The 25,983-nt window shown below is 36.3% G+C and overlaps 1 protein-coding gene across 2 annotated transcripts; it reads right to left on the bottom strand.

Annotated features, from left to right (window-relative positions):
- Nucleotides 1–9,052: 9,052 nt before the first annotated feature.
- Nucleotides 9,053–18,218, bottom strand: PCDH18 (protocadherin 18). Of its 2 annotated transcripts, none has more exons than XM_026668850.2 (4): nt 15,131–18,192; nt 13,403–13,488; nt 13,125–13,288; nt 9,053–10,213 (listed from the first exon to the last, which is right to left on the bottom strand). In XM_026668850.2, the coding sequence occupies exons 1-4, from the start codon at nt 17,621–17,623 to the stop codon at nt 9,555–9,557; spliced, it is 3,402 nt and encodes a 1,133-aa protein (XP_026524635.2). In that variant the 5' UTR covers nt 17,624–18,192; the 3' UTR covers nt 9,053–9,554. The 2 variants fall into 2 exon arrangements, with proteins under 2 accessions (XP_026524635.2, XP_087819256.1); XM_087963130.1 differs by having other exon boundaries at nt 10,073–11,388; nt 15,131–18,218.
- Between the last annotated feature and the right edge of the window lie 7,765 nt (nt 18,219–25,983).

Below are 25,983 nucleotides of genomic sequence, written 5' to 3'. Positions count from 1 at the left end.
CTACAACAACTACAACTCTGAAAACTGGAAGAAAGGCCACCTCAACACTAACAACTATGTCGGCAACATCTTCGCCCATGGCACAAAAGACAGTTGAAGAAACAATACCATTGGAGAAACAAACCACCACCTCAAATGTTAATATCCAATCGATCCTGCTTATTCTACAAGAATCGATGTCGAAGTTGCAAGAAACAATTATGAAAAATCACAATGAGACTAGAGCAGATATAAATGGATTAAAAGAAGAGATGGGGAAACTAAAAGCAGAAATGAAAGCAGATATTTCCAAAGTAGAGGAGAAAGTTGGACTAATACAGAAGGCCTTGGAGAAAAATGAAGCAACAATAAAAGAGGTAGAGAAAAGAACCGAACGAACTGAAAGGAAATTGGAAAGGGTAGATGAACAACTAAAGAATGTGAGCAAGGAAATGGAGGATTCCTTGATCTACCTAGAGATGGACAAGGCTGCTACATACTTGAGATTCCAGAATATAGCAGAATCAAGAGAAGAAGATTTGGAACAGGTAATGGCAGAAATATTGGTGGAACTATTGGAAAAGGACAAAGATGACATTTTGAGAAAGTTTGATGGAGTCTACAGAGTCAGTACAAATTATGCAAGATGCCACAAATGCCCAAGAGAATTCCATATATGATTTGCGAATAGAAACGTCTGGGACATTATATACAAGATATCAAGAGAAGAATCAATTATGTATAAAGGTAAAGTAGTTTTGGTTCTCAAACAAATACCAAGAAGAGTAAGAGATCAAAGACGAGTTTATAAATTTTTAGCGGCCCACTTAAATAAAAAAGGAATTGTATTTAAATAGTTAATCCCAGAGGGGATGTTAGTTTCATGGGAGGAAAGGAAAATTAAAATAAATTCTATGGAAAAGGCCCAGGAATTTTATGAATGGTTGGTAGGCCTGGAAGAACAGAGCAGTAAGGATGAAGTGGAAACGAACTCCCAAAAAGACCAAGACCAACATAAGAACAGATACGGAGCTTTAGGAAACCAAGGAAATAGTCAACCACATCAAGAGAGAGAAGAAGATAGGATACATTTTCAGGCACAACGAGAAACTGGAGCAGTCACAATACAAAACTAAATAATGGGAGAAGAAAAGGAAAATATTGTCAATTAACATAAATGGTTTAAACTCTACGACAAAAAGGAAAAAGACAATAGCCAAATTAATCAAGCGAAACGCTGACATAGTATGCTTATAAGAAACCCATATAAAGAAATCAGATGAAAAATATTTAGAATGCCCGAAATTAGGGAAGCTATTTACTGCACCAGCAGATGCTGGGAAAAAGAAAGAGATTGCAGTGTATGTGAAAGGACATAAAAGCAGAGTTAATATGGTCGGACCCTGATGGAAGAACTCTGGTTTTGCAGATCTGGATCAATGCTATTCCAATCCTTCTAGTGGTAATCTATGCACCAAATGGAGAGCGAAAAGAATTGTTTAAGTATTTATATGAAAAAATAGTAGCATTGGAAAAAAGAAATATTTGTATCATAGGGGACTTTAATGCTATTGCTGATTACCAAAAAGACCACAGTATTGTGGGGAGCAACAGGGGAAAAAAAGAGCTTCCAAAAATATGTATGGAAATGATGAGGGAGTTAAATTTGATTGATATATGGAGAAGGTTAAATCCTGAGAAAAAACAATTTACATTCTATTCAAAACCCCACCAAATTTGGACATGAATTGACATGCCATGGATGCATGGGGAAATAGCAAATGAAATAAAAGGGATTGAAATCTTACCCAATGAATGGGCAGACCACAATCCAATTCAGATGATCTGGAAAGGTAGAAAAAAAAACCCAGGAAAAGGTGGACATTAAATACACAGTTAATTAGAGAAAAAGAATATACGAACAAACTTAAGGAGGAATTAAATTATTTCTTAAAAGAAAATAATAATGGAGCAACTACGAAACAAAACATTTGGAACACAATGAAGGCAGTAATAAGAGGTATAACAATCTCTTATAATGCCAAGAGGAATAAAGAAAAATATGCCCAGCAAAATAAATTGCAACAAAAAATTAAAGAATTAGAAATTCAATTACAAAGTACTTGAAAGGATTCAAGATTGCAAAACCAGATGACAATGATTAAACACAAATTGAATTGAATTGAACAAGAGTGAATGATTATAAATTTGAATACAACTAGACAAACTTATTTTGAGCACGCTAATAAGCCAGGGAGATGGTTGTCCTATAGACTTAAAAAAGGGAAAGAAAAAAGATTGATTTACCAATTAATAGATGGAAATGGAGATACACAACAGGAGATAGAACAGAAAAAAGAAATTGCCCAGAAGTATTTTGAAGACTTATATTAAAAAAAGAAGGTCAATGAGGATAGGATAAGAAACTATTTAGATAAAATGAAGGATAAAGTAATTGCGGAAGAGATGAAAGAATTATTAAACAAAGATAATACTTGGTCTGACTTGAAATCAGCAATAAAGAACCAGAAAAATAGTAAATCTCCAGGACCAGATGGGATCCCAGGGGAACCATGCAAGGCAATAGGTGAACTAATAGGACCCCTTATGGTGGAAGTTTTTAATGATCTCTTATTGGCAGCCAGAATGCCGGACTCATGGAGGGGGCATTGATTTCACTGATCCCAAAGGAAGATTTGGACTCCCGATATATACAAAACTACAGGCCAATTTCCTTGTTAAATACAGATTATAAAATATTTGCTTCTATTATTGCAAACAGATTAAAAAGAATTTTGAATGACCTTACACATCAAGACCAAAATGGATTTCTCCCGAACAGACAAATCAGGAATAATTTAAGAATAGTTTTAATAATAATTTAAGAATCTTCTTGAATTTTATGAAGCCCACCCTGAAAAACAAATAGCCCTTATGTTTTTAGATGCACAGAAGGCCTTCGATAACTTGAATTGGCAATTTTTAATCCAAAGAATTTATAATATGAATTTAGGACCAAATTCGAAAATATTATAACTACGATCTATGATACACAACAGGCAAACATTATGATAAATGGGGAATATACTAGCCCAATAAAAATAGAGAAAGGAATCAGACAAGGTTGCCCACTCTCACCCCTCCTCTTCATATCATCATTGGAAACATTACTAACATATATTAGACAGAATCCAGACATAAAAGGATTAAAGGTTAAGAAAGAAGAATATAAGCTGCAAGCATTTGCAGATGACAAGATTTTTTTTATTGAAGAGCCAATTGAAAGACGACAAAAACTGATGAATGAGTTAGAACAATTTGGAGTAGTTGCAGGATTAAAAATTAATAGAAAGAAAATGAAATTAATAACTATAAATCTAACAGGAAAACAGAAGTTAGAATTAGAAAAGATCATGGGATTTCAAGTGATAAAGAAGGTTAAATACTTAGGAATATGGCTGACAGCACATTGCAAAACACTAAAGGAAAATAATTACGACAAACTATTGCAACAGGTAAAGAAGGATTTAGAAACATGGGGTAAGCTGCAACTTCTCATTATTAGGTAGGATTGCTACGATTAAAATGTCTATTCTCCCAAAATTCCTTTATATATTTCAGATGATACCAATTAAAGTACACAAAAAGTATTTTGAAGAACTTAACAAAATAATCACAAAATTCATTTGGCAAAGGAAAAAAAAAAGAATAAATTTAAAGGCAATGCAAGATATGAAGAGCAGAGGAGGGGTGGCTCTTCCAAACTGGGAGTTGTACTATAGTGCGGCCTCCTTAGTATGGTTGAAGGAATGGGTAAATTTAACAAACAAGAGAATATTAATTTTAGAAGGCCACAATTTACAGAGGGGTGGCATGCTTTTATATGTGATATTGGGAAAACCACCCAGAAATACTTTCACAGACACTTAATTAGAGATGCATTATTGACCAACTGGAAGAAAATAAAAAAACATTATTTAAAGATACCAATCTGGTTTTCAACAATGGAAGCGATGATGTACCCGAATAATTTGGATATTACCAAGATGATTAAATACAAGGACTTATTGGATGCGCAAGGAAATTTGAAATTGTGGCAAGTTCTTCAAGACCAGGGAGTACAAATTGACAGATGGACATACCTTCAAGTTCAGAGTAGATACAAACAGGATATGAAAGAATTTGGAATCAATAATAAACTTCAGCAACTAGACAAAATTCTACTAAGCCCAGATTTAAAAAAAATAACAAAATTTTATAATTACTTACTAGAGGCAGAATTAGAGGAAGAAATTGTCAAAGGGAATATGATACCCTGGAGTAGGAATATAGGACGTAGTATCACCTTAGGAGAATGGGAGAAGGTTTGGAGTGGAAATAATAAAATCACAAAATCAGCAGCCTACAAGGAAAATGCCTTTAAGATGTTTTACAGGTGGCACCTTCCCCCCTTGAGATTAGCAAAAATGCACTCCAACATGAGTCCGAATTGCTGGAAATGTAAAAAAAAAAAAAGGAGGGAACTTTCTTCCATTGTATAGAGGCTCAAAAATATTGGCAGAAAATTAGAAAATGGTTGGAGGAAATGACAAGAGAACAGATTGAATTTAAACCAGAACTCTTTCTATTAGGGATCTTTAATAAACAACTCTCAAAAAAGTATACAACAGTACATATTTTGACAGCGACCAGACTGGCCTTTGCACAATGTTGGAAGCAACCTCATATTCCATCAGAGGAAATGATTATTCAAAAAATAGCAAAGTGTGCAGAGATGGACAGATTAACTCTGGCATTAAAAGGAAAAGACACATCAATGTATTACGACAGCTGGAACTGCTGGTACGAATGGATAGAACAAAGATCGATTGAACAATAAAGGGCAAAAGAAGATATGTTATAATTGTAGTAGTGACTATATATTTGCACAAGGATTAATTGTATACAGGGTATAAAATAAGGTTGAAAATAAGGTCCCACAAGCTGTCGAGGACGAAACTGTTTTTAACTGTAATTGTAATTTTAATTGTATACAGGGTATAAAATAAGGTTGAAAATAAGGTCCCACAAGCTGGGACAAGCTTATTAATTGTAATTGTAATTTTAATTGTATACAGGGTATAAAATAAGGTTGAAAATAAGGTCCCACAAGCTGTCGAGGACGAAACTGTTTTTAACTGTTTTCTTATCTCTATTTCTACTTTTCTTTCTTTGTTTCTTTTTTCTCTTTCACATATATGTACGTGTTGTTTGTCTGTTTTAATTGTAAAATTAATAAAGTTTATTTTAAAAAAAGATATAAGATTATATTAGTAAGCTTCCAGCCTGAGAAAATAGTCACAGTATTGATAATACATTGGAAATGGTCAGATATCGCCATTATTAAATTAGTGCCATCTGAGTGAGACAACATTAGTTTAAAACAAAAGTTGCATTTTTTTTCTGTTTGTCTTCTAGGCACAAACTGATTTAAAGATTTTGCATCTCCAACTGTTAATCCCCAGTAGATTGTGGAAACTGAATGTAAATCAATATACTGTCTTATATCTGAAGGCATTTTTGGCATTTATCCTTCTTGGAAAAGCTAAATATACATGGGAAGAGAAAACATATATCCTAGACTTTGGAAATTGAGTGTCATAACTTCAGGGGGTTATGGTCATAATTTTAACAATTCACTTTGTATTTTGGCATACACAATATTCAAGAAGATACATAAACTGTCATTTTCATATGCTCATCTTCAGGATCATATATTCAATGACCTGTCCTTAATGTCTTTTGTTTCCTACAATATCTTTAAGTCCTTATAACTTCCATGCAGGAAGATCAAAAGAAACACCAAGCTATGGATAATGATTCTGTTAGTATACAGTGCCCATATTTCTTCCCTTTCACTGTGAACTATTCATTTGTCAGCTTAGCAGGAAGATAAGAAAATCTGTGATTTCTACTTGGTTTCTCTTTGCTGAAAAGGGGGGGTGGGGTGGGAAATACATTGCATAGAATGTGTTTCCCACCCAACTTTCTCTAACTCCATTAAGTTGCTTTGCTTCTCATTCCTGGTCACTTACGGGGTTACTAGAAAATATACTGTATGTATTTCTGTTTATTTGTTCCTAAGATATCATGTCACAATGACCTCACCTCATACAATGAGTTATATTTATTAGAGTGTAAAGCACCTAGACCACTTGCATTTAACCAGGTGTAAGCATAAACTTGGCAACATATATTTTCTGCCATGTTCCCATGACATTGCCTTCATAATATTCCCAGGCCATGAGTGAGTTAGCCTTAATTCATTTTTGGTGAATTGGTACTGATACTAAAGTAATGTTTCCCCCTTATTTTGACATATTCACAAGGTCAAGTTCACAGTGCATAAATCTATTAGATTTCAGCATGTGTTACCTTGCAGACAATTCAGAGACATTAGTGACAGAATAGGGAATATCAATGAAGCAGTATAAATGCCAGTATAGCTTCACTGAGCCAGTTTTTTCTCTAGTATCGGCACTATAGTTACTGGCAAAATGATGGCTTGTATCAATTCTCCTTTGTTTTTTTGAGGTTGATGGGTAACTGCACATACCTACATTTTACTGTTGGCATCTTTCCTCCTTGGTATTTTCTATCTTTACATAGTTGGAAATTGCCACTGAATCCCTGCTGTGTTTATTTCATTCTCCAATATGCTGCAAAGCTGGATGCTTATGAAAAATGCAGCCATTTCCTTCTTTGCTTAGTGATTCCTTGCCTAGTTCCCACATGCTATCTAAAAGCTTAATATATTTATTGAAATTCATTCAAATGTAATTTTCTCAGTCACATCTCAACTGTAACTCCTGAATCTTATTTTCAACTTATTACTGCAGATATAATTTTCAGAGGAGGTGGAGGAAAAGGTAGAAGTTTCTCTCCCCTTGGTAGATAAATAACTCTTCCAATACCATTTAATTCCCTAGAAGGTTTTGGCTATCCTGCCTTTCCAACAATTCATATGCTTATCTCTACAATGATATGAGTGTGGAAAATTGCTTTGAAGCTCAAAATGAAAAAAAAAAGGCTTTTAGTCTTGATACTTTTCCTCTATCATCTCTTTGCAGGGGGATAAATTCTTACATACTTGGCTCTGCTGAAAAGCATTGGTTTTACTGGTTCTAGAAATAAAGTTGAGCAAAATTATGCATAAGGATAAAAATATCATTGTCTGACACCCTGAATTTCTCTTCATAACACCACAGAAGAAGCTGCAAGCTGAAGACAGATTCTGGAAAGGTATGGAGTTTAACGCATTTGTAGAATTAATACGTATGCATGTATAGTTTCCAGTTTCAAATTCAAAGCTTAGAGATATTTATATTAAACAGTGTAGCCAAATAATACACAAGAGAAACAAGGAGGCCAATTATTCTTATCAACCCTAATGTTTACAACAACAAACCAGAAAATCTTTAAGGATACAATACCAAGTTATCTACATCTGTTGCAGTTTTTTTCTAGAAAAAAGCTAGAAATTGGCTGAGACAGATCACATAAGATGTGGTCACAACAGTAATGACATGTTGTAAGTAAAATTAATTAAAACCAAATCAACAAATGGAACATATTTAATATGGGAATGTTTATGAATTTAATAATTTGACCACAACTCTAGCTTTTTGATCTACGTTTTACATGTAGCCAGAAAACTTTGCTATGTATCTCTGGATTATATTAACTACATGGCATAGATTGACATCCATGTTCTCATGTTACACTAAATACACATGAGAACATACACATGCCTCTTTCAAAACATAACTATGTGAAGCAAATTAGCAAACAAAAGAAATAGTTGAAGGAAAAGATTTAACTCTTTTGTATTCATATCTACAGGTGGCTTTGAGCTAGACTCTTCATTTCATATGTGTATATATAAATAGATTAAAAATAAAAGTAAGATGAATTATGCAAAATTTCAAGGCTGATCCAAGACCTGTCTCTGTCTGAAGTAGAGCAGAAAATGCCACTATACACGAATCCTCTTCATCAGTAATATTATTTTAACTCTTGAAGCAGAACACTGAAGTCCAATCATTTCTAAACTGTTGACCCACTTACCCCTTTCATGATGTTGCACAATGTCATTATACTCTTCTCCATCACCCCCTCCCCCCAAAAAACCCTACGGAAGTTTTCCCAGGTGCCAGTCCCAAATTGATCCTTGACACAAACAAACAAAAATAACAAATTGCACCATTAGCCCCAGGATAATCCCAGATTACCTTCCTTGGAGTAATCAACCTGAGTTTAACAACTAGTGATCTAGAAGGATCTTCACCATTGTGAAAAATATAATAATAAAAGTAAATCAACTGCTGATAATATTCTACCTTCTAACAACACCAAAAACAGTTATCTGATTCTCTTTCTTCCTGCACAATGAACCACACTGAAAGAAAAATAATCTACCTCGAAAACCCATGCTTGCCTACAGTTATTTGGACATATCATAGTTTTTCTAGCCAGTTGTCAATACTAGCTTTAGATTTTGGTTGAACCAATAAGTGATATTTATTTATTTAGAAGGAGCCTATTAACTTGAAACATATGTGTGGGATAACTTTGTTAGTTTTGAACTTTGCTTTTTCTGGCAGACAACTTTGTCTGTCAGATTCAATGCTAGTTGTCAGATTCAATGCTAGTTAAAAATGTATATTAGCATCATTTATACCTCATACTTCAATAATGGAACAGATGCAAACATTAAACAAAGCAAAGCAAAAAAAACCCAGACCACACAGCATGGCTAGAGTGAAAGGAAAATTAGACCCAATACATAAAAGGAAACTTAACCAAAACAGAGCTGTACAATTAACTTAAGTGGACCAGTTAAATCTATATGCAAAATTAAATTAAATTAAATACAACACAGATGTAAAATATACACAATTTCATTGCTGAAATTATTTGACCATTTGGAATTAGGTTGTTATTTACAATCAAAATAATGCACTTCTTTCCTTTTTAATTATACAGGAGAATGAATTATCCAAGTCTGAAAATTAAAAAAAAATCTAGGCTTCCAGAAATTTGACAACTCTTTATTATAAGAATTGAAACATTGCAACAAGATTTTAGATCATTAATTATTAAAATTTCCTTTTGGATAAAGTTTCAATTGATTCAATTTTGTATCATAACATTAAACGCTTGTGGAGAAACCCATGGAAAATGGCATCCTTACCTTTTGAGTATTTATACACTTGTGATAGAAATACTGTACGTTGACACAAATGGTGTCAGCTGCTTATATGTAGGAAAACATGCTTGCCATGGGAGTACAAAAATAAAATTTATTTGTTAAATTATGCATAAATATAAGATACAAATGTATTTTTAAAATACAGTTAAAGATAATCACACTTGCATTGTGTACATATGAAAATACAGTATTTTAGGATTCAACATACACAGACACATTTATGATAAATGTAACTAATTGGCAATGCCAGTTCTTTTCATTATGGATTCTCATCTCTTCATTTTCCAAAAATATGGAAAATTAAGATGCTATGAAATAAGACACTCTAGTTCTGCCGGACATCATGTAGCAGCTTGTTAATTTCTGCCACCAGTTCACTAGCATCCATGAGTTCGTGTTTACCATCACTGAGGTGGTTAAGCACATTGTCAAACTCATCTTCTTCATAGTTCTCTGGAATTTCCTCCATGGCAGGTAGCCATTTTGAAGAGGGCTGGGCACCTGAATGAGTTCCCAAAGTAAGCCCAGTGCTGTTTGCAGGGTTTTGAAAATGAGTACTGGCTGCCCAGGCTGCCACCCCTTGTGGATAGCTTACAGTCTTGGCTGGCAAATGTCCTTTCCTGCGTTCTAGTGAGCTGGGAGGCTCTATTTCATTGCACTCTGTGTAAGCATCCAATGAAGGAGGCAAGAGACGTTGAAAGACGCTGTTCATTTCAGAGAGGAGAGATGAGGTACATATGTCAGCTGCTTCTTCCATATTCTGATTGTCTTTGCCAAAAGTTGAAAAGCTCTTCTTCTTTTCAGATGATTCAACCTCCTGATGATCCTCCTCCTCTTGTGGTGGCTGGTTTTGCTGAGGCTGAAATTCTTCTCCTGGTATAAACATATTGCTTCTATAGTCAGAAGATGGGGAAGGCAGGGGTGGCATCCAGCACTGGTCAGAATGCCCAAGGACTCTGCATTCCTCTGTGCATAATCTCATTGCTGAAAGCAAAGTGAAACCAGATGTTAAAAATCTGAAAGATTTCGGGCCCAGTTCAAGATGTTACTCTTGACTGTTTAAAACCTTAATTTTAAAAATAGTTTGAACAAACATACATATATTTTCTGCTCAAAAAACACATTTAATAAATCAGCGCTTTGGTCTCTTTCACTGAATCTTAGAATAGTAATGCTTAATTTTGTCAAGTTTGGCCTTTTAATGACATTCTGAATGGCATTATACTCCAAAGAACTATATGAAGGTAAGAACAAAAGCTAAATTTCATTTAATTTCCCTTTAAAATGAAATAAAGTATACATCCAGTCTAATCGTGGTTTAATTATTTATTTGATTATATTTAGAATTTTAAAGTAGTAAAATATTGGTTCATGTTTGTGTTACTTTGATACTATAGTTATATGAAATGTTACTAACTGGCCTGTTTATATCTTATTTCAAATATTTTTCTCATAACTTTTGCTGAAACTATCGTTTTGCTAGTCAGAAAAGAATAGAACAGCCTAATTATAAAGACTGTCCTAATTTTGAGCATACTTCAAACTAGAGTTTTTGATCAACTTCAAAAATCTAAGTTGTCCATTTTTTTTCTTAAATAATGGCAATAAGAGAGCAATGTGACATCAACTCCTGTCATTAATTTTCATAAATCACTTTGTTGCATTCCATTTTGCTCTATATATTTTAATATAGACAAATAGCTTCTATTTAGATTCTAGATCTACAGAATCTAGAACTCCATATATCAGATATTACTCATTTAATTTCAGAATATGTACTTGAATTTCTTATAATTGCTATATTTTAAACCATGGTGGTGCAGTGGTTAGAATGCAGTATTAGAGGCTTATTCAGCCAACTGTGATTGGTTTGATCCTGACCACCTCAAGACTGACTCAGCCTTCTATCCTTCTGAGGTATGTAAAATGAAGACCCAAATATTTGGAGGCAATATGCTGACTTTGTAACTATGAAATGGTATATACTGCAAGTGCTTTTGTTATTGCTATTATTCTTGTTATAGACTTTTATAGAAAAAAATTTAAATGGATGTGTTTTAGAATTTATTGATAAACTTCAAAGCATCTTTGTTTGGTAAATATATATTGTACTCTGCAAGGTAGAAGTCCCTTCTCCATGTCTTCCTGTGAGAACAAACCTGCAATGGAAATTTAGTTGAGAGAAGCTTAGCCCAAAGTCATGGCTAAGAATGTATTTGACAGTGCATTTACCCATCATAATTCAAGATGTTGACTATTATACTGCACCATACTTGCTCTTATATATATAAATAATTTGGGATTATAACCAAATATTTGTATTTGACAACTATGCAAAACACCAGCAGCCTGAAAGGATAAAAGTAGATAGTCTTTGAACAAATTATATTAATGATATAATGTGATATTAATATATTAATTTAGTTAAGCACTCAAATCTTTGCATTTTTTCTACTGTAATTAAACAGAGATTTGCTTTATGAACTCCAATGCATGATTCTGGTTATACCTATCATGATGCACAGTGAGGGCCAGTGATTTGAATGATTTGAAAAGGGGTTGGGTAGATGTATGGAAGATAGGTCCATCATGTGTATCAGTATTTAAGATTTATCATTATCTCTGGAATGGAAGCAGTATTCCCCATGCAGTTGCAGGAGAACAATAGTAGAAAAGCTGCATGTATCTATCTCCTGCTTGTGAGCACCTGGCTTGTGAAGCAGATGCTGTACTAAGGTAGACCTTGGTATGAACCAGAAAGCCTATAATGATGACCTTATGCCCTCACATTTGGAAAACTAACATTTGGAGAAAAATATGATTTTAGTAAGAATACAAATAGCTACACTAACAATAGGCTTTATCACTAGATTTAAACATCTGCAAGATGAAACAAAAACACAGCAATCAGACACGGTTCCCTTATAAGTATCAAGATCTTAGTTGGATGTTATATTTTACACCTGAATACCAAAATATTTAGTGTTCTTAAAATATACAGAAAAAATTATCATGCTATAACCCTGTATACATCTGTAATCTTTAATATGGAGTCCATGGACCAATACATTCATAAGCAATCCACTTGTTACCCATCCAACTTAGTAACAATAACTAATTAACCAACCCATGTCTAATTTAAAACAGGATCTTTAATCTATAAAAACTGGTTTATACTTACTATGAGAACAAAGTAAGATTTCCATTGTAAAGTTTACAGCTCTAATGGTGGTTTCTTTTACAACTGAGATATTATTTTGCAACCCATTGTTTTTTATTTGGTCTCAAATTGTCATAGGTATGTTTGATTTGTCATGGTATCATCAAAGTGACAAGGATGTTCACACCATGGGGCAAGGCATTTGAGAAGTACTTAACTCTCCAAACTCTAACTTCCCCCCAAAATCCAATTATTTTGGCCACATCCAGTAAACAAACATCATAAAATGTGCCAAGATCAGAGAAGGATGCCAGAAAGTCAAGCATAGACATAGACTTGTGATTTAACAGTAGTATGATTAACAGTGTTGTAGTCCAAGCATTATAGTAAACTACTTTCCATTAACATTAACATCAAACAATATCTATTTGCCATTAACATTTGATGTCTTCTTACAATTTAGGGGATTCAATTCACTTTAGCGAAAATTTAGAGACCATTTATAGGATAGAACTGTATTCCAGAGAGTTGTGAGTATGACGGTTTAGACAAATTTTTAAGCCTTTATATCGCAAATATGTATTGCTTTTAAAACCTCGAGCAAGTTCTAGGTGTTGTCCAGTATAGGAGTAAAAAGAAGATAAAAGAGTTTATTTTTCACCAGTACAAATTTGTCTTTGTATCATTGTCTGAGAATGCTGAAAATAGGCTGTTTAATTTTCACTGAATCTTTACCTGCAGGAATTCTCCCATCTGTAAGGAAAAGGTCACTGAATCCTTCTCCAAGAAGTCTGTCAATAGGAGAATCTCTCCCTAAATCATAATCACTGTCTCCTGCTTCACTGTCACCACGACCACTATCTTTCAGGCTGAACTTATCCATATCTTGAAGGGCATATCTGTGATAAAACAAAAGAGAGATGTGGGTTGAACTGGGCTTCTTTAGCTCATGAGCTAAGCCTATATACCCTCTGATAATGTTACTCTGGACTTTGACCAAAGAAAATCCTTACCTGTAACTTCTGGAATACTTGTTGCCTCGAAAACTTGGCCTTGGTTGATATTGGCCTTGATGAAGCATGGAGAGCAGCTGAGACACCTGTTATGAAACACACAACAGCAGGAAAAAATTAATCCTTACAACTGCCCAAGAAAATCTATCCATATAACTGCCCAAGAAAATCTATGTATATTTATGTCCTTCTTTTTTTAAACCATAAACCAGGACTGTCAAACTCAGTTTCATTAATGACCACATCAGGGTTGTGTTTGACCTCGGGCGGGGTGGGGAGTCTGGCCAGGGTGGGCATGGCCAGCTTGACAACACTCATATCAGGGGGGCCTGTGGTAGCCTCAGTGTTCTGCCAGAGAAAACAGGCTCCCAAGCTCCGTTTTTGGCTGCAACAGCCTCCTGCAACCCTCTGCCAGGAAAAACAGAGCTCAGGAGCTCATTTTCTCTGGCAGAGCACTCGGGACACTACAGGCACCCCATACATGAGTGACATTGAGCTGGCCATACTCACCCTCCCAAGCTCCGTTTTCACTGACAGAGGGTTGCAGGAGGCTGTTGGAGCCGAAAATGTAGCTCATTTTCACTGGCAAAGGCACTGCAGGCCAGTCCTTCACTGTTTCCAGGACAGCCTCGCGGTCTAGATCTAAGCACCCTGTGGGCCAGATCTGACCCCTGGTCTTGAGTTTGACACCCCTGCCATAAAGTGTCTGTTAAAATAATCTGCCAGAAGAAAGAAACAGAATTTAGTCCAATATAAAAGACAGTTATAAACATCTTAGTGTATTAGATATACTTTAGCCTTGTAACTTAGCCTCATGATCCAAAGCATATAAAAAGCTTAATTCTGAACCTTAAGCTAGTTAAATTCAAGTGTTTGGCTCTAAATAATTTTAATTCTACTGAAGTCAGTGAAAAATTAGCTATTTAACTGCTCTGAGCTCAAAGGCCTTAAACACATTCATTAAAAATTTGCATGTACAGTTGACACAAGCTGTTAGAACAGATGTAGTTAAAACTTCATTAGTGTTAGTAATATATTTCTTCATTCTTTTGTCCCCTTTAAATATGCAAATACATTATAAGTATATTGAAATACTGAAGCATAGAACAACATGTGATTTTTACATCCTGGAAGGATTTCTAAGAACTAATTTTAAAATATATTAGTCCTTTCTAGACTAATATTACTGGTAGGCTATTAAAATTCAGTTAATATCGTATCAATATTAACTAAATGTTAACCAATTTAGTTAATATTGCACCAATTACTACAATTTAGGGTAATATAGATTGCAAAACTCTGGATCACCAGTAGGTACAATGAAATGATATACTTTGTTCCCATCAAGTGATCATCTGGGATTTGGAAAGCAAGAGTACCAAGATCTAGCCAGCCTATTATTCATGGTTTTGTGATTTGTACAGAAACTAAAATCACATTCAGAGCTGGAATTCCATAATTTGGTTATATTTTTTTACCCATGGTATAATAAGAAATGAAAATATCATCCAATACATACTGTGTACATATAGAGAGGGGGAGGTACTTGGGAAACTGCAACTTATTTTCCTAGTGAATTTCTGGATATGTATAAACATATCATAAATATAGGTGTGTACAGTCATCATATATAATAACTGAAATGAAACATTGAAAATTATTGTACTAAATAGACATAGGATTTACTTATTTAGGTGAATTTTTATTTAATGCAATGTATGATCTTACCTCAACAGCAGGAGTAGCATGAGTGAGCTCAAGAGAGAAATTCTCTGGTACATGATTTGATGAGATGGTCACCAGACTATTTAAAGACTGGTGACTGTGATGGCTTTGTCGACTGCTCATTTGCCCTCTTTCTAGTGTTGGAGATGATGAAGGTGAAGCTTTGTGGTGGGATCTGATTGGTAAAGTACCATTAATGGTAGGCACTAATGTAATATCCCCTTTGTGAATCTGTCTTGATGGCCTTTTGGGATGATGCTGGTATGTGGATTCTGCAACACGACAATTATAAGACCGGGTGTCTTTCTTCTCACGATTACACATTGTAGCAAAGACTACCATGACCACCAACAAAACTGCACATATTGCTCCTAAGGATATTATTGTGATCATGGAAATATCTAGAGGAGGTTGGCTTGGGTATGTGGCTTCTGTAGATGAAAGTTGATAGATATTTTTAACAACACTGCATTTCAGAAGTGCTTTGGTACTCAGTTGAGGACTTCCTTTGTCCCTAACAACCACAGTAAGTTCCCATTCTGTTGATGTAACAGATTCAATACTAGCATTAAGATAAATGTCACATGTCTGTGGATCCATCACAAAGAGGCCTTCTTCACTGCTAGTTGCTAATGTGCAGCTTAGCTCTGCATTAACCCCTGAGTCTCTATCTGTGGCTCTTATCCTAGTGATGCAATGGTTACTGTCAGCTTCTTTAGGGATTGAAATCTCTGCTGTATTGTTGTGCAGTGCAGGCCCCACAATCAAAGGAGCATTATCATTTTCATCAATAATAGTTAGTACCACTGTTGTATTGCTAGCTAACTGTTGACTTCCTCCATCTCTAGCTTGAACCATAAAGATTATCAGGCTTACTTCCTCATGATCAAAAGTCCTAAGTGCATAGATGGCTCCATTAGAGGGATCAATGGTCACATATGTAGTTATGGAACTTCCCAAAATAAAACTTTCCAAGATAGTGTAAGTCACCTGCCCATTATCTCCCAGATCTGGATCAGTTGCTGTAACAGAGGTGATATATGCACCTGGAGAATTATTTTCCAAAATTACAATTTCATATCTATTTGTCTGAAATTGGGGTGAGTTGTCATTTTCATCAATGATCTGGACAGTAAAATGTTTCACTGTAGAAAGACTTGGAGTTCCTTTGTCTTCTGCTATGACTGTCAGGCTATATTCAGATCGCTTTTCTCGATCCAAAGTAGTATTTGTTAGGATGAAATAGTTATTCTCATACGTCTTCTGAAGTTTGAAATGCCCATGTCCATGAAGCTTGCAAACCACTTCTCCATTCAGTCCAGAATCTTTGTCTTGCACTCTAACAAGGGCCACAAAAGTCTCTGTGGATGCTTTTTCAGAAATATAAGCGATTTCTTCTTTTCCTGGAGACATCAGGTTTAAATTGATTTCAGGTTTGTTGTCATTCACATCAACAACCTTAATAATGATTTTGCAGTGAGCTGGAATTGAATTTGGACCCAAATCTTGTGCCTGAGCATCAATTTCATAGGATTTGGAGGTCTCATAATCCACTGGTTTGAGAAGAGTTAGTTGACCCCTTTCAGAGTCCATTTTAAAAGTCTCTATAATTTTGGGGGACACGTGACTACTAAAGGAGTAGACAACTTTGCCATTGGCACCTTCATCTGGATCAGTGGCATTGAGATCTATAAGTAATGTGCCAACATGTGAATTTTCCAAAAGCTGAATTATGTATGTCTGTTGTTCAAAAAGTGGACTATTGTCATTAGAATCTGAAATGCTGATTTTCAGGAGAGATGATCCACTTCTCTGAGGTACACCATTATCAGAGGCAGTTAGTTGTAGTTCATAGCTTGATTTCAGCTCCCGGTCCAGTTCCCGCACCACAATCAACTCTGCATATTTGGCTCCATCTGTCCTTGTTCTAACTTCGATGGTAAAGAAATCATTGGCCGAAAGGGAGTATGTGTAGAGGGAATTGTCCCCAACATCTGGATCAAAAGCACTATCCAAAGGAATCCGCGTACCTACGGCTGCACTCTCCGAGATTTCAAGAGGAATAAGAGCTCTGGAGAATTGAGGCGAATTGTCATTAATATCCAACACTTCAACCTCCACATGGAAAAGCTGCAGATGTTCAGTCGGCAGAGTGATCACGTCAAACTCTATGGAACAGTTTAAGTTTTTCTGGCAGAGTTGCTCCCGGTCAATTTTAGCTCCAATGCTGATCTCTCCGTTGTCTTCCCGAACCAGCAGCAACGGAGAATTCCCCCTCTGCATGGCTCTGAACCGCACCGAAGAAGGATTAGGCAGCCTATACAAAACATCGGCGACATCTTCCGAAAGCCTAGCAATGACCGAGCCAACCCTCTGCTCCTCATAAATCCTGTATTTCAGATTTTTGCCCGCTGCGCCTTCCCAGCAGGACAGGACGGTTGTCAGTGCAAAGAGAAGCCTAAAGTGCATTTTTCGACCCAAACGCGGCATCGGCATAGGCTCCCGAGGGGTCTTTCTGCCAAACAAGTTACAAAGCAATTCGCTTAACTTAATCTCGACCCTTCAAACCCAACGTCCATTTGGTTCTTTGGAAATTGGGAGGAATGAGGGGAGAAAAAGGAGAGAGAAAAAAACAAAACGCGCTTGCAAACCTTCCTTCTGAAACGGATGCCACGTCCCAGCCGTTCAGGAAAAAGTTGCCTACAGCGAGACCGAGGCGGCGGAGCTCCCACTATACATCCCGTAGGCAAGCCGGCTCGGATTCCTCCGCTTCTTCTCGTCCAAGAGCTTTGCACATCAAGGCTTCTTCCTTCCGCTGCAGCTATTATTCACCCAGTGCCGAGGGAAAGGAGCCGAGGCTGCACGGCGGCGGCGGCGGCGGCGGCGGCGCGGTTTCTTCCCGAAGAGACCCCTCTTAACGCCCTCTCTCCTCAGCTTCTGACGACTAAGATTGCTGACTCCCGTCTAAAAAAAAATCGTTGGAACTTCACTTCAACTCAGACAAAGCTTTTGCCCGGCTGGATGTGTTGAATCGCTTCCAGCCAATCAGCTTGCTTCCAAATCAAAGGACAGTGAAGTCACACATGCTCATAGACCCCCCAAAAAAGAGGGAGGAGGGAGGTGGGAGCGGCTTCCACCCTCCTCTCTCCCTCACCTCCCACTACCACAAAAGGAAACAAATTGCTGAAGAATGTCTTAAAATCAAACTTCATGTTCTCCCATTTTTACGAAGATTTCGGTTGGGGTGAGCTTCTTTCTTTGTCATTTGAACGAGAGCTTTCATTAATATCCTGGCATATTCAGGTTTTGGTTAAAAGGCAAACCAAGCCTCCAAAGGAATAAGGAGTAAGTTTGCTTCATCAAGAATTTGTCCTCCCTCCCTTTGGCCGCTTTCAAGAAATTGATCCTTTTGATATTTTACTTAAAATGTTTTGCCAACAAGAGAATTTGGTTTTTAATCTTATGCTTCCCTTCATTTTACTGTCAAGAAAAATCCATTTGTGGTTTTCTTCTTTTCTTGGTTTCAGAAAAAGGCTATATAGCTTTGACATTGTTGGGCTCTTGGCCCTATGAGCTTGGATTCTTCCTTTTATAGCTTGGTAATGAAATGCCTGCAAAAGAAAACCAAGAGCCTAGCCCTTAGCTTCACACATTCTTTTCTATCTGACAATGTTTTGTAGGTATGTTATCTTCCACAAAAGCCTTTTCTTTCTTCTTACTATAAAACAGACTTCACAACTTCAGAAGCCTCTTTGTTTTAAAAGCAGCCTTTGTCTTTGACATGATGAGGCATGCTAAAACATTTGGCCCATGTGTGAAATCAGTTTAAAATATCTTTGGGATAGGATATTAGAAAAACAGGCCAGCATTTTCCAAAGGAGAATTTATTTTATTTTGTTTTATTATTTTATTCATGTATTTGCTAGAATTATAGGCTGCTTTTTCTTCAGGAACTCCATATGGTGTTCATAGCACTCCCCCTGGTCATTTTCCCCCTACAACACAACACTCTGAGGCAGGGGTCCCCAACCACCGGTCCGCGGACCGGTCCCGGTCCGTGGAACAAGTCCTACCGGGCCGCTGGTTTGCTGGGCGCCGCCATCTTTTGATGAAAAAGTGCTTCCGGTGAGCTTTTCCGGGTAGAAAGCTCACCGGGCACTTTTTCATCAAAAAGATGGCGGCGCTCGCTCGTGAGCTTTTCCGGGTAGAAAGCCATTTCTACCCGGAAAAGCTCACCGAGCGCATGCCGCCATCTTTTTGATGAAAAAGTGCTTCCGGTGAGGTCACTGGAAGCACTTTTTCATCAAAAGATGGCGGCGCCCAGCTGATGCCGGTACCGGGCCGCGGCGCCCAGCTGATGCTGGTACCGGGCTGCGGCATAAAAAAGGTTGGGGATCACTGCTCTGAGGTATTGTCCTAATTACTAGCTCAAAATCTCCAACACAGGTAGACCTGAAGATTCTCAGTTCTAGTCAAACGGCTTAACCACTGCACCACGCTATATCTCTACAAGTTCTCATTTATTTCTTTGGAACTGTAGAAAGTTAGCACCCACCCCTCTCCTAGAAGAATGAAATATTCTAGGAAATATTAAAAAGGCAGAATATTATATTTCCCTGGATGAGAAAAGAGAAACATGTTTTTAAAGACAAAGCAGCTCCCTGTAGGGTAATGGGTTTAAGAGATGGGTCTCAGGACATGATATGATTAGCTCTCTACCTATCTCACCACATGGCACTTAGGAAGATTACATCACCCAGCAAGATGCAACCAAGTCTGGAACTCAAGACAATCTACAAAGCATGGCCGCATGAGAGTCTGATAACCAATCAGAATACATTTCTTTCACAGGAACAGGACACAAGTTCAAGGCCCAAGAGAAGGTATAAATCTCTCTCACTCACCCATGTGCTCAGTTTTGCCCAGGATTTCAAACCATGTGGTCCTGTCCACCATTAAACCATCCTTCCAAACAGTCTCCATGTTTCCAGTGTTTTTCTTCCCACTTGGAACTGAACCCAGGTCGACATTTATTCCAACATAACCAAATTTCATTTCTTATAGTCCTTTAAGAATTTTTGGCAGCTTTGGGCCTTCCGGTTTGAAGTCAATTATTTTTGGCAGCTTTGGGCCTTCCGAAGTCTCTTCGGCAACAGACAGAAATCCGCGATCGTGCAGTTTTGGTCTGGGCTTGCTGCTGGAGCGCCCCAAGCCGGCTGGTTTCGGGGCTAAGCCACCCTGTAGAGGTGGTGAAGAGGGGGGAGACTGCCAGCAGGGTTGAGGAGAGCCACATCTCTCATGCTCAGTTGGCCTTTACTCCCTTTCCCGATGGCGGTTGCAGCGGTGGTCAGAAATGGCCACCACAAAGAAGAACTCAACCGGAAAAGAATGTGCAGGAGGAAGATAAGAAGTGAGGTTTGGCTGACCAGGTTAAATTGTGAAAGCAACAACTAAGGTACCCTGAAATTTAAACTTACAAAAAAATAACATCGCTCCCAAAGAAGAGTCGGAAGCAGCGAAGGAAAGTGAAAAGGGAAAGGTTTGGCTTTTTTCTTCTTCTCTCTCCTTCCCTATACTGACAACTAAGAGACTTAAATAAGAAATCAGAAAAATCCACTTTGACATCAATAGGCAATTAAGCTGAAAATAAAATAAAATGCCAAAGGGATAATAAAGATTTCTGGACACTAATTTTTTTTTTCATAAGCAGGAAGGGAGAGAAAAAATAAGGGCAGGATCTGGAAGAGGGAGGAGACTGCCTGGAATTAAAAAGAATCTACAGTAAAACTTCAACAAGACTTCTAAAAGATACATTTTTAACTGAAACTTTGTAACTAAACAGTAACCCAAGAAGAGAAAGTGAAAAAAAAGAACAAAAAGAAACAGCTTGCGTGTATTTGGATTATTTGGTGATCTTTGGATTCTTGGTTATTACATTTGAATGACTAAAATTAATCGGGTAGTTGTTTAAAAATTTATACAATGACACCACTTCTGGATGAATTGAAAACGGAACTTAAAAAGTACAAAGAAGATGCACAAGAAGGGAAGGGTTCTTTTGGCTTCGTTTTTCAATTCTTAGAAATGGAGATTTGGAACTATGAGAAACAACAAGAAACGTCTGCAAAACAAGAAGACTGGGACAAAGAAGAAGCCATCTTTAATGAACAAGTAATTTTATGTGGGGAAGAAAAAGGAAAGCGGGGGAAGAGAATGGAGAATTCAAGATTTAAAAAAACAACCAAAGAAAAGAAAAATAATTCAAAAAATAAGTATAATACTGGAAAGCAACAGAAAAGGGGAATACAGAAGAGAGAAATAGAGGTAGAGAGACAAGGGGGTAAAAGGGGGAAAGAGAAGAAGAGAGGGAAGAAGGAAAGGAAAAGTAGTTACAAAGGACCGGAGCAAGATATAGAGAAACAGGACCTATTTAGAGATAATGGGTGAAAATCTAACTGAAAAAGGGATTCTGTAAAGGTACATTAGATTGTATTGTTATATTAGTAATAGAAATAACTTTAGAAAATTGGAAACAATGTATGATTAAAATGGGGGATAAAATAGTTAGTGTAATTTAGTGAAATGTTTGTGAATAAAATAAGTGAAATAAAATAAATGAGAAAATTGAATTAGGAAGGAACAGGAACATTTTAATTAGTTAATGTTTTATAAAATATAAGTGAAGAGGGGGGGAATTAATTATGGAAAGCTTATAATTGTTCCCATAGAAGTATGATATTTAATTGAAAAGTAATGTTAAAGAAGTTAAGACTTTAATGAACATTAATATTAATGATAGAATTGAATTGGAATGGAATGTGTTGTTTTAATTACATACATTTGTAATTTTTTCTTTTTTTAAGAATATAGTGTGTATTTTAAGAATGTACCAAGCAGAATCCGAATGGAAGTTATGTATTATATTGAATGTTATAACTTTAGGGTATATATTGAAGCCTAAATAAGAGTTAAATGGATAAACTTAAAAGATATAAAGGCATCATACTCCAATCAGTAACTACAGGAAAAATTTTGTTTAATGAGAAAAGATAATAGATAATTGAAACAGGACAGACAAAAAATACAAATATAATTATTTGAATTGAGATGAGATAATTAAAATAAAATTGAGAAAATTAAAAGAGGGGAGAAGCTATGCAGAAAATGTAAAATAGTAATAAGATATGGAATAGAATATAAAAATGAGCATGAACTTGAATTTGTGTCTGTACGAAGAAATGTAACCCAGGATTATGCTACTTTCAAAAAAGATGTTTTATTTGTATTTTTTTTTCTTTTTGTGAAAACTCAAATAAAATTTACAAAAAAAAATAATAATTTTTGGCAGCTTTGCCCCATGGACTATTGCTATCATAATGCCTAGCAAGGAAAAAAAATGGTTGATGATATAGATTAATTGAGATAATTTCAAACTTGGTTACAAATTTAGCTTTAGTTTCCAGTACGGTTTGTATGACACCTGAATTTGAAGTTCTGATCCTTCACCCATGCTTTCATTTTTAGCCATTACAAGGGTCAGATAGGGGTTGGTTACTTGCTGAGAGTTTGGGATAGTCCATAGTGGTAATCCCAGCACATTTTAGAAACTAGAAAGACTATTGGTGAGTGACTAGGTTGCATTTGGGGACCACACAGATCAGTCTATGAATTGAGTAGAGCACATAATTCACTGTGGAAGGTCCCATGTTCATTTCCTGCTATCTCCAGATAGGACTGGAAAAACTACAGTCTGAAAAACTGGAAAAAAAAAGTATATTAAACAGCATTGACAGTACGCAGTAGATGAAACCTCAGTATTGCAATAATAATCTCAGAATAAGCTTCTTCTGTTCCCTACTGTATAGATATCTTATAGCTTATGTATCCTCTTTTGTGTAGTTATGTTGATAGTTATAATATACACAGGAATGAACAATTAAGAAAATGTTGCCAATATCTCTTAAATGAATTAGAGGAATTTAGGACTGACTTGGCTCAGGCAGAAATGAATCAGTGGAAGAAGCCAAGGCCCATGAACTTCCACATCAGTTCAAAATTATTGTTTATGCTAAATAATGATTACTAATCAGCAATTAAAATCTTAATTGGGTTCCAGTTTGTTTAACCGTATTAATGTTTGAACTCTGAATTATAAATCAATGGACGTTTCCATATTGAATGTGAATTAACATTTTTTTAAGTTCAAAGAAATGAATAAGAGTTCATTTCCTTGAACTCTTACAAATATTTGCACCTGAAAATTTTGGCAGAAAATGATGACCTCTCTGTGGGAATACTGTGTCTGGAGGCACCTGAAAATAAATACATTTGTACCACATTACTATTTTTTTAAGGGGATTTTAAGGGTGGCTCGGTGACTAAGAGGCTGAGCTTGTCGATCAGAAAGGTTTGGAAGTTCGGTAGTTCGAATCCCTCATGCCACATAACAGAGTAAGTTCCTGTTACTTGCCCCAGCTTCTGCCAATCTAGCAGTTCAAAAGCATGTAAAAAGGCAAATAGAAAAATAGAAACCACCTTTGATGGGAAGGTAACAGCATTCCGTGCACCTTTGGCATTTCATGCTGGCCACATGACCACAGAATCATCATCAGACAGCGCTGGCTCTTCAGCTTAGAAACAGAGATGAGCACTGTCCCCTAGAGTCAGGAAAAACTAGCATGTATGTGTGAGGGGAACCTTTACCTTTATCTTATTATATTTTTATTCTTTCCAACTTTTAATAATTAAAGCTTTACCTCTTTATTTTGCAGGTTGCTAATTATATCTCATATTTTGTCCTGTGAAGCTACTTGAAGTGTTTTGAAGCTTAAATTAATACTATAAATTTTAAAAATAGAATACTAAAACAAATGTTTCCCAAAATGGGAATATTTTATTGGGCATTTGCTCAAAACCTACAATGTATATGTGGAAAACCACACTTGAAATGCTAATTGTTGAACTCATTTATAAGTAGGAATTGAGATCCATCTCTTCACACACTACTGTGGCTTAACTATTTATGAATGAAGCAGATGGGATACATCACAGAATGTATTTGATGTAATGGGAGAGCAAGGTTTCCATGTCCACTTAATCAAACTGATTCTGGACTGAATAATTAATTGTCATTTGTTAGTTATGAACATATGAACTGAAATTGTTATGAGTTCAGGTGTGGTCTACAGGCTTATCTGCTTACATTGTGCTACTTTAATTACCTTAGTAATATATAAGGATGAGCAGCCAGGCAGATTCTACATTATTTGAGTGGAATATAGCTGACTTTTCCTATTGTATTCCACTCAGCTGGAGTCTTTCCATCTTTCTGGGTCCAGAATGTTTTATTTCAGATCAATTTGACTATCAGACTGTATCAGCATGGGCATGCTTAGAAGTCTAATTCTCACAGAGATCACCAATCACTAAGTGTTTGTTTTTTTCTGGCAAAAAAACTATCTATTCTTTAGTGTTCACATATCATCCAGTAGCAAAAGCTATGTCTTGTCCCCATCATTTCTGTGTTTAAAAGTACATTTCTTTCCCCTCTTGACAAACATGAAGGAATAAATTACAACTGTGCTCATCACAATAGCAATCTTTAATTGCCTTCTATTTTCTAAAGTTGGTATTGTCCTGGTAATTCTACATTTTAACTTATCTAATGTTTCTAGCACACCTCCAGGAATTGGGAGTTGGGACAAGAAAAAATTCTCCATCAGTAAAAGAGAGATTGTTTTTTAAAAAAATACATAAGATAATTATGTATTGCCATTTTGAATGACATTCACTATTTTGAAATTGAATTTGCCATTCATAAATGTAGTGCCATTGGCTCATGGATTTTTGAACTGTCTTGCAATTGTAAATATCTGGCTATAATAATCAAGCCTAAGCTCTGATATTTACATGTGGTTTTTGGCAGTATCTGCTTTTGTTCTTTCTAGGGCTATCAGATCAGAGGTACAAAAATATGGGAAACCTCTAGATGGCTAGGAAAATTTACAGTATTATTTACGACTGTGCTGCCATCTAGGGATCATCAATATTTTTGCAGAACTGATTAAAAATCATGCCACAAAAGTCCATCTGATGCAACGCTGTTTTTCCATCAATCAGATTTCCATCCCTGATTATGAGACTATTTCTTGGACTTCACACGGATCTTTTTTTCTTTCTTTCAAACAATAGGCAGCCCTATTAATGAATGTTTAAACCAGTGGTGGGATTCAAAATTTTTTACTACTGGTTCTGTGGGCATGGCTTGGATCTGGTGTGGCTTGGTGGGCGTTGTTTGGTGGACATGTCAGGGGAAGGATACTGTAAAATCTCCATTCCCTCCCCATCCCGCTTTTCAGCTATCTTCTCCTGTGCAGGGCAACAAAAGATGATCCAGATGATCAGCTGGGATTCGGGAAGCAGAGAATAAATGGGGACAGGGACAGTGAGAGATGGAATTCCAAACTGCTCAAAATTTCTGCTACCTGTTCTCCGAATTATTCAAAATTTCCACTACTGGTTCTCCAGAACTGGTCAGAACCTGTTGAATACCACCTCTGGTTTAAACTCACATGCATCTGTCAAGAACAAATATTACATATTATGTATAGTGGTTAAAATGCTGGACAACAGTTGTAGACCTTTGGCCCAAAAGCACTATGCTTGATTTTATTCCAGTGGTTGTCTATGGATCGGACTACAGACAGTATTGCTGGAGGGGACCAGGTAGTGAAATGGGGGTTATATAGCCTTCAGTGTGTGAAGGAAAAAAAAGGATACAAATCTATTTTTTTTTAAAGTTTTTTTTTTTTTTTTAAGTACAAATATATACAGACACACGATGACACCTACAAACA

The sequence above is a fragment of the Notechis scutatus genome, chromosome 4 (genome assembly GCF_049901735.1).
Source record: "Notechis scutatus isolate UNSWTSFEM ecotype Mainland chromosome 4, rNotScu1.2, whole genome shotgun sequence".
Lineage (NCBI taxonomy): Eukaryota > Metazoa > Chordata > Lepidosauria > Squamata > Elapidae > Notechis > Notechis scutatus.
The sequence above is the reverse complement of the archived record's forward strand: the minus strand, read 5'-3'. Positions and strand labels throughout refer to the sequence as shown.